The sequence below is a fragment of the Zonotrichia albicollis genome, chromosome 18, assembly GCF_047830755.1.
Source record: "Zonotrichia albicollis isolate bZonAlb1 chromosome 18, bZonAlb1.hap1, whole genome shotgun sequence".
Lineage (NCBI taxonomy): Eukaryota > Metazoa > Chordata > Aves > Passeriformes > Passerellidae > Zonotrichia > Zonotrichia albicollis.
In genome coordinates this window covers 4391665-4404062 of record NC_133836.1, presented here as the reverse complement: position 1 = coordinate 4404062, position 12398 = coordinate 4391665, and the positions used below count along the sequence as shown (strand labels likewise).

The 12398-nt window shown below is 55.2% G+C and overlaps 1 protein-coding gene across 1 annotated transcript in view; it reads right to left on the bottom strand.

Annotated features, from left to right (window-relative positions):
* Nucleotides 1-2113: 2113 nt before the first annotated feature.
* FAM222A (family with sequence similarity 222 member A) overlaps nt 2114-12398 on the bottom strand; it is a 28904-nt gene continuing 18619 nt past the window's right edge. Inside the window, exon 3 of the mRNA XM_074554091.1 lies at nt 2114-4650. Coding sequence (XP_074410192.1) covers nt 3443-4650 — 1208 coding nt within the window. The 3' untranslated portion in view covers nt 2114-3442. The remainder of the gene's footprint in view (nt 4651-12398) is intronic.

Sequence of the window (12398 nt, the reverse complement as noted above, 5' to 3'; positions counted from 1 at the left end):
GGCGGCCGCTAAGTTTAATATCAGCCTCAGTGCACGCCTGCCTTAGAAATTTGTGTTATTATTGGTATTATTATTGGGATAATTTGAATAGGAGGGTATTTGTGAGCCAAAAGCAGCATAGTTTCCTTCAGTGTGTTCCCACAGTGATTGTGGGTGCTGTGCCCCATGGAATGGGAGGGCAATGGGCTGTGGTGGGATGTACTCGGGTGTCCCTGCCCCATCTCCCACCAGTGTCTGTGCACATTTTTGGCTCCCCCAGTTCTCACCTGCACCTGGCAGAGCTGGCACTGCAGCAGGTGCCCACCAAGGAGGAACCCATTCGTTTTGCATTCCACACTTGAAGCCTCCCCCAGCAAAATCCTCCTCCCAAGGAGTGATCTGAGGGCAGAATTAACCTGCTAAATAATAAAAACCCCCGCACACCTCCTAATGAAATGTAATGACTTGGAGACCCGCAAGATGGATCGCGCCGTCGCTCCCAGCCACTCGCCCTGATTTATGGCGAGCTGGGGAATCTGATGGAGGCAGTGCTAATGAATCCTCCTCCCACAGGCACCACTGAGGGAGCAAAGTTTCTCCTGGAGCCCCCAGCACGGCTCCGTGCACCCCAGCCTTTGTAGAGCCCCCTTTGGTTCAGGGGCTCCCCTGCACAGAGGCCCCGCCATGCTCCAGCCTCACATTCCTTTGATGTGGCATCTTTTTAATGACAAAGATCTGAGCAGAGATCTTCCTCCAGACGGAATAATTTTAACGCGCAGGCAGGCAGTGGCACCCCCCCCCCCACATCAGCAGTGTTAACCTCCGTGAAAATTTCCTTTTGTCCCAATTTCTCTTTGTTCCCCGGATCGGCTGTCACTGCTCTCTGCTGCTGGTGACAGAGAGGTCCCCTCCTGGCGTGCCACAAATACCGGCGGAGCCACGCGCACCCTTGTGGGGCAATGGAGCAAAGGAGACGAGTGGAGCTGCCAGCCCTGTCCTCAGCCATGGCCATGGGACAGTTCCAGGCACGTGGCTGTGTCCCCATCATCATACCTGTCCTTGTCCTCATCCCATCCCCATCCTCATCTCATCCCGTTCCATCGCCATCTTCATCCCCTTCCCCATTCTTATCCCATCCTATCCACATCCCTGTCTCCATCTTATTCCCATCTTCATCCCTGTCCTGCCCAAATCCCATCAAATCTCATCCCATCCCATCCCCATCCTCATCCTGTCCCCATTCCATCCCCATTGGTTCCCATCCCATTCCGTCCCATCCCGTTGCCATCTTCATCCTCTTTCCCATTCTTATCCCATCTTATCCACATCCCTGTCTCCATCTCATTCCCATTTTCATCCCTGTCTTGCCCACATCCCTATCCCATCTCATCCCATCCCATCCCCACCCTTATTCCATCCTTATCCTGTCGCCATTCCCGTCCCCATTGGTTCCCATCCCATCCCATCCCATCCCATCCCATCCCATCCCATCCCATCCCATCCCATCCCATCCCATCCCACCCCTGTACCCTCCTGGTCATGCACAGAAGGCAGCTGAGCCTCTGCCACCCTCAGTCCCCTCCCTGGCCACGCCATGTGTCCCACCATGGGACACGGAGGCTGGGGAGATTCATCCACATCCAGGAGCAATTTGGGATCCAGTCCCATTATCCTGCTGTGATTGCTGCTGCTGGGCAGAGCAGCAGGGTCGGATTTAGGGCCTCCAGAGAGCCCTCACCCCACCTGGGCACCAGGAATGGCCCTGCAATGGAAACCCAGTGGGAAACAGGAGTGATGGATGGCAGCAGAGATGCCACCCCCTGCGCTGGTGACAGGATGGGGACGCGGTGCCTGACCCTGTCCCCCGGGTGCACGTGAGGCCACAGCCCTAATCCCAGGGATTTGTCCCATGTGCCACCCCTTGGGCGTGAGGTGGAGCCGCCGGATTAATGGCTCAGCATCGTTAACAGGTTATTTATAGGTGCTCCTCCGTGCCCTAAAAATCTCTGGGAGCAGGGGGGGTGTCTCGGCTCTGGGGGAGGCTACAGCAAAGCAAAGAGACTCCAGAGCACACATCCAGAGAGATCCTGGTTTTACTTTGGGAAAAACACCATCCGGACACACGGCTTGCAGGTTTTGTGTTGGTTTTTTTTTTTCTTTTTTTTTTCTTTTTTTTTTTTTCATTTTTGTTTTCTCATTTTTAAAACAATATAGTGCAGCCAGCACTTCTCACAGTAGAATATAATGGTCAATTTTAGTATAAAAAAAAAACATTCTCAGAGATTTGTAAATGCACTTAGTGCTTGAACAGGCTTTCAGGGATACAGTACCTCTTTTCCGAGCACAATCACCTTGGGTTTCATCGGGATATTATTCTTCTTTTACCTTTAAACATCAAAACACTTTGTATTTTGTGGTGAGGAGCCTTTTGTAAATGAACAAATCTATTAAACACAGAATTACACAGAGTGAATAACGGACCATAATCATTTTGGAATTGTTTGGGTTGGTTTTTTTTAAAAAAAAAAAAAAAGAAAGAGAAAAAAAAAGGAGGTATGTGAGCGCCCCAGTACCGCGACCCAGAACCAAGGTAGAACTGACAGTAAGGGAGGAAATAAAACAGCCTGGAAGTGTGAGAGCCAGGGGTTCCCAGGAGAGAGGGGCTGAGGGGGTCCCCAACCTCCTGGCTGAGTGGGAGTAGGAGCTGTGGCCACTGTGGGGCTGGGTGAGAGGAGGAGGATGAGGAGGAAGAAGGGTGGGAGGAGACTCTGTAGCAGCCAACACGTAGATGTACAGCCTAGTCAACTAAAAAAAACAAAAAAAAAATCAAAATTAAAAAAAACCAAAAAATCTGTTCAAGTTTTCAAGTGTTTTTCTTAAATAGCCTCCAGACTGTCCCCAGTTATTAGCTTTAATCAAAGCAGTGCAAGTTACGGACTTGAGCTACAGGTCAGGCGCCAGCTCCCTGCGGCCACACGCCGGGCTGGGACCGGCCACCTCTAGGCTGGCACTGGCCACCACGGAGCCTCCTGTGCCAGGACAGGCCACTGTGGAGCCTCCTGGACAGCTGCCAGGCCAGCACTGGCCACCACGGAGCCTCCCAGCCCCACACTGGGCTGGGACCCACCCTGGAGCCTCCCGGGCTCTGCCCCGCTCTGGGCACCGCCAGCACAGCAGCAGAGCCTCCCCTCCCTGGATAGCAGCAACTCGTAGCAATTCCCTGTTCACATTCGTGGAGATAAAATGATTTCTGAGCTATATAGACAAGCGGTCCTTCGGCTTCCAGCGGGTCGCGGGCGTGTCCAGTCTGGGGACCCCGGTGCAACGCCAGTGTCCCGGGAGCCCTCTCAGCAGCCAGCCCCGCGTCCCCCTCCCTGTCCCCCCGCCCTCGCTGCCGCGGTCCGGCACCCGCAGCTCGCGCCAAAGTCCTCGCCCTGGGTTTGGGAAGAGCAGCATCCGTCCCTTATCTGTAGACGGGCAGGCGGATGTGGGCGTGCTGGTGGTCCAAGAGCCTTGGCACAGACACGGTCTCGTAGCCCTTGCCCAGCATCTGCTCCTTGATGCAGGGCGGGTGGATGTCGTTGATGAGATACTCCAGGGACTGGAGGCTGCTGCTGAGGATGGAGGTATTGCAGAGGGTCTTGCTGGGCAGCCCCTCGCCCGGGGGCACCCCCAGCTCGCGGGGCGCGGCCCCCAGTTCCGGCGGGTTGTAACAGTCGCTGTTGGGGGTCACCAGGATGCTGTTCCAGGGGGGAGCGAAGTACTGCCCCACCGCGAAGTTGCCGTGCATGCAGTTCAAGGGGGACGAGCTCACCTTGTCGGCGGCGCCGCCCAGCCCGTAGGGCCGCGAGGCGCCCGCGCACGTCTCGGGGGATTTGCTGAGCGCCCCGCCGCCACCGCTGCCCCCGCTGTACATTCGCAGGTGCTGCTGCTGCTGCTTCTGCTGCCACACCAGGTAGTCCATGCCCTCGGGGTACACGCCCGCCTTGGGTCCCAGGGCGGCGGCCGGGTTGGAGCCCAGCGCCAGCTCGGCGCCCTTGCGGCACTCGGGCAGCACGGTGCCGCCGTAGCCGGGGGCGAAGGCGCCGTGCTTGGCAGGGCTGGGGTGGGCGGCCACGACGGCCGGGCAGCCGGGCTGGGCACCCTGCGCCTGGCACTGCTGATTGATCTGGTAGATGATGCTCTGGATGGAGGGCAGGTTGGAGGGCGGCAGCGCCAGGCTCCTGCCCGCCAGCGGCAGCACCGAGGCCGCCACCGTCACGTTGGGGGGCACGGGACCCTCCAGCTGCTTCTGGCCGCCGTGGTAGCTCAGCTGCCCGGCGCAGGAGGGACCTTGAGCTAAAGTGCTTGAGGCGGGGTAGGGAGCGACGCCCACCTGGGCGGGCGAGAGCTTAGTCCGCTTCCCCTCCGAGTTCTTCACCACGCTTTTGCCGGAGGCTTTGACGATGGCCAGCAGCCCCTGGTAGCCGCCGGCGTGCAGCGGGTAGGGGCTGTACCTCTGCCCCGTGGTGTCGTAGCCGTTCACCGTCCGGTTAAGGTGCTTGTGCTGGGGGACCCTGATGTTGGTGGGGAAGATCTTGATGGTCAGCGGGCTGTTGGCCACCTTCTGTGCGTAGGCGTCCAGCTCGGCGGGGCTGGGGTAGCGCGGGGAATGCATGGGGGCCGTCTCGCCTGCGGGGGCAAAGATTGGGGTGAATCCAGTGCCAGCACCCAGCACCATCCTCCCACCATCCTCCCCAAGACCTCTCCAGGCAAAAACCAGGTCAGGACACCGAGCTGTCCCCTCCCGCTGACGGGAGTCACTTGTAAGTGGCCTAAAATAAACTCGGTGTGGAGAATGGAAATGTCACTTTACCCAACGGGGGAATCTTTCTCTGAGATTGGATTTAAACTACATTATACAAGCAATTTCATGGGTGCTTTGCGCTGCTACGAGAACCTCACCAAAAATGGAAAAGCATTGCATTTACCAGCCATAAATCAGCAGTTCCTATAATGAGCACAAAAATGTCACTTTTATGCAATTTTACAGATGAACAAAACTGGTGAAATTAACTGTGGTAACCTACTGGAGTCAGCAAAAGCCACTGCAGAAAAAAAAAATTATATATGTATGTAGTTTTGTTCCTTTCAAACTCTTTCCTGAGCAAGTTTCTGCCATTCTGGTGTGAAAACTCATTTGTCGTTCCCATTATACTTTCATTTGGAGTTTATCTTGAGTATCCAATGAGCCACCAACTGTGAAAATGATTAAATCTACAAAATCTATCTAATAGATGGAATAAATTAGGTGTTTAAAATCTCCACACACACTCACACACACACACACAGAGGCACGTGCACGTACACATCGGAACATGGGAATGGGGGTTGGTTCCCAGCTGGTTCCCAAAATTCCCAGTCCTGCCAAGGGATGTCTATGGCACACTGGGAATACCAGAGCTGGTGCCTGTTCAGAGGAAGGTTTTGCAAGAAAGAGATGGCAAAATTGAAGGGTTTGGGGAAGCCCAGCCTTCCCAGGCAGTTCAGTAGTACCTGGAGCACTCTGTTCCCAATGCCACCAGCATCCGCAACCCCTGATGCCACCACATCCTGGGTGGCAAAGCCACCACGGAAGAGCTGCACCTCTGAGCACATTCCACATTCCCTGTGAGGGAATTGCCTGTCCCAGTTCCACTCTGAGTGACATTACCATGGCTGTGACATGCCCGGATGAACCAGGCATTGGTTAAAACCAGGATTCAGCAGGAGGGATGCACTGGAATCTGTGACTGTCCACATCACCCCTGCTCCCAGCAGCAGAGGGGGGACACAGCAGCAAGGCTGTGGCTGTTCTCCATGCTCTCCATCAGGGCAGTAATTGCCCAGGCAGGATGCAGCACCTGCACCAGCCATTGCTCCCATTAAGCTGACATTATGGGATTTTTACAGGTGTCTTAAATAGACATTGTCATTAACAGGTGTATTAAGCCAATTAAAAGCAGTGCCTTTGAGGAGGATTTAGAGGAGCTGTCGGAACACGGGAGGAACAGCACCTGCAGCTCCCTCTGGCAGGACACGTGAGGACGTGTGGCACCAGGACATCCCAGGCACTGAGCCTCCAGCCCTGGGAAGATCCTGCAGGGCCAGCAGGGCACTGAGGGCACACTGAGGGGGCATGGTGGGCATGGGAACCCCCCAAACCAGTGGGTGTAGGAGGCTGAGAATGGGATCTCTCTGCCCAGAGGCACAGCATGGAATAGCACAGCATGGAATGGCATGGAATGGCACGGCACGCACATCTGCATTCCCCTTCATGCCAGCACCACTGTCCTTGGAGGTGGCAGCATCGTGAATACTCAATTAACATGACACTAATTAGCTGGTGACACTTGCAGAATCCCTAATGAGCCCATTCCGTGGAAAATGCTCCTTTCCGAGAAAAAAATATTAAAAAAAAATGGAGCAGTTACAAGAAGGAGGGAAGGCGGTGGTGTCACCTGTGGTCACCACGGCTTCCTGATGGGGATAACCAAAACCCTGTCCCCAAGCACTGAGGCTACAGGTGACACTTTAGGGCTGGCCCTGTGCCATGGGACAGGAGGGTGATCTGAGCCTGGATCCGAGCCTGGATCCGAGACTGGATCTGAGCCTGGATCCGAGGGCACTGCCACCCGCCAGCCGGGGCGCGGGCCCGCCGCAGCCTTTGTCGCCTCCTTGCTCCAGCTGCGTTGGATGTGACAAGGCACCGACTCGGTTGTGTTGTCACATCTCAAGGTGGCGCAGCGCACCCCCGCCGGGAAAATTACAGAGAGCCGCTCTGCCGGCGGCGCTGCCGCTCTCGGCAGTAATTACTGCTTTCCAGGGGCCCTAATTGCTGCGGGATGCAAACTCGCCCGAGCCGCCGCGGCACCGGCGGGAGCAGCCGGCCCCGACACTGCCGCTCGCTGTTTGTCCTTCCTGTCCCTCCCCTCCTGAACCTGGAGCACTGTTTTTCCTCTGTGTTCATCTCCTCCTGAACCTGGAGCCAGCCCCATCAGTGCTGCTGGCTGTTTGTCCTTCCTGTCCCTCTCCTTCTGAACATGGAGCGTTGGAGCCAGCCCCGACACTGCCTCTTGCTGTTTGTCCTCCATTCCATCTCCTCCTGAACCTGGAACATCGGAGCCTGCCCCGACACTGCCTCTCACTGTTTTATCTCTGTGTCCATCTCCTCCTGAACCTGGAGCCAGCCCTGACACTGCCTCTCGCTGTTTGTCCTCCCTGTCTATCTCCTCCTGAACCTGGAACACTGTTTGTCCTCCCTGTCCAACTTTTCCTGAACCTGAAGCATTGGAGCCAGCCCCAACACCGCCTTTTGCTGTTTTTCCTCTGTGTCCATCTCCTCCTGAACCTGGAGCATCAGAGCCTGAGCATCCTTCAGTGAGAAAATGCATCCCAACACTGCTGATCGCTGTTTGTCCCCCTTATCCATCTCCTCCTGAATCTGGAAAGCTGTTTGTCCTTCTTGTCCATCTCCTCCTGAACCTGGAGCCAGACCCAACACTGCCTCTCGCTGTTTTTCCTCTGTGTCCATTTCCTCCTGAACCTGGAGCATCACAGCCTGCGGGTCGGGGATGCACGGCCGATCTCCTGGCTGCTGGCACAGCCATCACCACCTCTTACCATCCCTAAACCCAGCCCAGGCACTGCCAGCGACCTCCCAGCTCCTTCCCTGCCTCCTCCCAGCTCCCTCCCTCACTGGCATTCCCATGGGACGCATCCAGCATCCCCCTCCCTGCCCAAGATCCCCCTCCCTCCCTGACCTGCTCTATTTTTCCAGCCTGCACTCAATAACGGCTAAATAATTGAATCTGCTCAGCAGCCGAAGATTTGGTTTGAATTTTATTGGAATTTTAAATTGTTTTGTTTCTTCGGTATTTTATTACTGTAAATGGAAAATGCATCGCCCGCAGTAATAATCCGATGGCTTTTTATATTACTCTGAGCTTCTGCTTGGAGCATTATTGGAAAGCCAAGGCAGCGAGGAGACCCCAGCTAATGGCAGCACGGGCTTATGAGATTATGCCTCCAGCTAAACAACTTTTTACTTTAGCAAATTGGCCACCAAACCCAGTCCCAGACACAGATGTAAATCCCAGACCCCGCTGGGGCTGCGGTCTGGGATAAATCTCTGGTTTATGGAGCAGGGAGCTCCAGCCCTGCTGTGCCCAGAGCAGCAGGATGAGGCAAAATGTCCAACAGGGGTCAGGGATGGCTACAGGAAGGGTGGGAAAGGTGGGAGAAACCCCTCTCAAAACCTCCTCAAATGTGCCCACCTGCTGCTGGCACATTCCCTCACACATCCAGCATTCCCTGCATATTCCAAATCCCCCATATTCACAGTATTCCCTGCATCCCTGCATTCCTCTGACCCCTAGTGTCCCCAGGGACCCCCACAGCACACCTGGCTGCAGCCACAGCCCACAAGGTCAAGGGGAAAAAAGGAAGATGGGAAGAAAGGAAGGAGGGGAAATTAATCAGGTTTAGCTTGGTTTAAATTGAGTAAAGCAGTTGTGGGATCAAAATGGCACCAGGAAGGATGCCCAGACGGAGCATCCTGGAGAGGAATGATGCTCAGGACCAGGAAGGATGCTCAATCCTGGGAAGGATGTTGAGGATCAGGTGGAATGATAAGAACCAGGAAGGACAGAGTGGATCCTCACTACCAGGAAGGATACTCTGTACCAGGAAGGGCAGGATGGATGCTCAACACACAGCAGGAAGCTCCACTCAGGGGGTGCCTGTGTGACCCCCAGGATGGTGCTGGAACATCCCTGGCTGGGTTCCCTCTTCCCTGGATAATGATGAACACGGGCACCAGCAATTTGTGCCTTTAATTTGTGCCATGAGGCTGCAGTGCCTGGCAGCTGCCCAGCTCTGGAAGGGGATGGGGAGCATGAGGATGTTTGGGTGCACAGAAGGAACAATTTGGGGATCACAGGCCTGAGCAAGGACTGCTCAGGGAGAAGCTGAGAGGGGATGTGGCACCTCAGTGGTTAACAGCAGCACGAGAGACACGTGCTGCTCCCTCCCTCCCTCCCCCCATTCCTTCCCAGATAAGATGGGACAATCCTTATTTTTACACATCCAAGGCACTACAATATTTTGCAATAAATGAAAGGAGTAATCTCGGCGGGGAATCTTTATAAAGCTGCCGAAGGCGATGTGTGGCTGGCTGGAAGCTTCCCTGAGCAGGGGATGGGCCTGGCCTTCCCCGTGGTCCCAAAGGAAAAGGCTTTTCACCCCTTTTTCAGATGGGAAAAAAGCTGCAATGGAGGGCTCGACCTCAAAAATCAGCTTAAGGAAAGTGTCTTTCCCAGCTCTGTCTTCACGTGGTCCCACTGCCACATTCACCCTGGAAAGGAGAATTTTCCTGGAGCCCTGAGCATCCTACCCAAGCTCACCCTCCTGGCTCATCCTCACCCTCCCTGCTCATCCTCACTCTCCATCCTGCCCTGCCCTGCCCCTCTTCCAGAACATCACTGGCATTTCCAGCCCTGAGCTCCTGCCTTGTTCCTGCCCGGCCTCTCTGAGCTGGCAGGGCAGAAGGGCAGCAATTAGGCTGGGTTTTTAATTGGCACAGGGGCAGGAGGGGTGGGGAGAGATGCTGCGAGGAGGCAGGAGCACACTGGGGACCGGAGCAGCCCTGCCGATGGCTCTTATTAAAAAATAATAGAGCTGCAGCCTCCAAATGAATTAAATTCTGTGAGAGCAGAGAGCTCGTCCCCAGCTTTGGGACCAGGATCCCTGTTCCCCTCGCAGCAAGGCAATCCCAATGCCTTCCAAGCTTCAAAAAGCATCAAAAATCCCCTTTTTCTCCGCCTGCCGCGCTGGGAACAGATTTTGTAAAAGCTAAACCCTAAATATTTGCAAAACACTTGGAAGAAACCTCAATATTTGGAAAACACTTGCAAGAAAACAAACAAAAGCTGCTACATTTAACAAATCAAGACAGTCCTTCAAGTTTTGGGTCTGTGCCCCAAGCAGCAGAGCTGCCTGGCAGGATCTGGCTGCCCCGGAGGGCAGAGCTGGCACAGCTGACACATGGAACCAGTGACCCCAGCCAAGGGCAGGGCACATTCCAGGGGGTCCCAGATGGAGCTGGGGGGTGCCTGGGGAATGCTGCCCTGCCCAGAGCAGGGTGGGCATGGGGGGGTGCAGGGGGAGAGCAGCCATGTGGTTTTTTGGGGGTGCTGTGGGCACTGTGCCCCCTGTTCCAGGCGGGTTGGGTGGCTGCTACATCCCCCAGCCCTGCCACCCTGCATGAGAGCAGTTTCTATGGTGACAGTGTCCCCAGGATGGGTGGCACAGAGTGGTGGCAGTGTCCCCAGGATGGGTGGTGCAGCAGTGCCATGAGGGTCCCTGCCTGCCCTCCCCATCACTGAAGGAACAGCACGACTCATGTCCCCAAAATCGCTGTGTCCCCACAGCACAGCCCCCACTGTGGGACCCTCCAGCCCTGATGTGGAGCATCCCCAGTGCCAGGAGCCGAGACAAACCCAGCTCTGGGGGCTTAAATTAACCCAGCTCCAGCAATAACAGCGGGAGGAATCCATCTGAATAACCGTAGGTGGCAAACCCCGCGCGGCGGCGGCAGCGCCGGAATCTGCAAAGACAACAAAATTCATGACAAAGCACAAAGGGAAGCGCCGGGCTCGCCGTCCCCAGATATTCATCCGTTAACACGTTCCCTTTTTAGGCTGACATGTCATTTCAGACGGGCCTTTCTTCCTCCCCTTTCTTCTCCCCCTCGTCGTGCGCGGCTCTGCCGAGGCGGCTGCTGAATTGGATCACCTCGGGGCGAGCACTTTATTATCTGCAGTCAAAGCGTCACCACAAATACCCGTCTACACACACACGTGTCACTTCCCATTTGTCTCCTCCACGAGGTATTAGCCCTGCACAGGCACCGTGCTCTGTGCCACCACAGCCACCACAGCCACCGTGCCCCTGCGCGAGGATGTCCCGGTGCCATCCCAATGCCATCCTGATGTCACCCCAAAGCCAGCCTGATACTGCCCCACTGCCACCCCAAAGCCATCCTGATGCCACCCCCATGAACCCTAATGCTGCCCCGATGCCACTCTCATGATACTCAAGTGCCACTTCAGCTGATGCTGCCACAATACTGCCCTAATGTCAACTGTATGCCACCCAACACTGCCCAAGCACCCAACACAACTGCCACCCCAGTGCCACCCATCCGAAGCCAACAAAGCCCTAAAAAGCCACCCCAAAGGCACCCTGAGGCCACCCCAACTTAACTGCCACCCCAATGCCATCACAGTGCCACCTCTGATGCCCTGATGCCATCAGGAGGGGACCCCATCACCTCTGTTGTCCCTGCAGCTCATCCCCTGCTGCCCACAGCCCCTCTGCTCACTCATCCACAACCAATTAATAGTTTAATTAATTTAAGACACAGGTTCTGTTTCTGCTGAGAGGAGCAGGGTGGGCACCCCCAAAGCAGGGTGCCCCATCCTGGGGTCTGCCACTGCTCTGTGGCCAATGGACCATCACAATCCTGGGGAGTTTGGACACAAACCAAACCTTGTGCAATGCACCATTACCAGCCAAAGCCACCCCAAATCCAGGGCTCTGACCTGGCAGGAGATGGGCACTGAGCAGCTCCCTCCATCCCCACACATGACCAATGGAAAAGTGTTTTTGCAGCAATTCCTGGCAGGGAAAGTGCCAAGTCAACAGCACATTTTGGGCCCAGCAGTTAATTGAACTCCTTTTTATGGCATGTATATAAATACACAGAACCATCATTAACCGATCCCTTGCAGAAACTGAAAATGAAAGAATTAATCTTACTTCACTCATGTGTAACCCCTCATGAAATTAAAATGATATTTTATGGGTGTGTACAAAAGCAAAGCCTCGCTGCAGCCACTCTAATGAAAATGCCCTTGGAACAAGCAGAATTGGGTAACGAGAGGCCATTAAATGGGGCCTCATCCTGTGTGCAATTAACTGTTTATCACTGATTAGAGTCCCCACAGGTGCAGGGAGAGCTATGGGTGACCCTGGAGCTGAGTCCCTGGCAGGGAGCCCTGGCCATCACCTCTCATTAGGGCCATTCCCTCGTTAGTGTTTAAATACCCAGGGAGGGTATTAAATACCCTGTGAGGGTTTGTGCCACCCCCAAAAAGCCATTTATCACACTGTCCCCATGGGGCTGAGGTGACAGCTCCTGTGGGACCCCCTGGCATGGAGAATGAGATTTGTGAAAGAATCTGGTTTGGGTTTGGGTTGCAGGCACCTTAAAGTTCATCCAGTGCCATCCCTGCCATGGGCAGGGGCAACTTCCACTGTCCCAGGTTGCTCCAAGCCCTGTCCAACCTGGCTTGGGACATTTCCAGGGATCCAGGGACAGCCATAGGGGGTATCCTGCT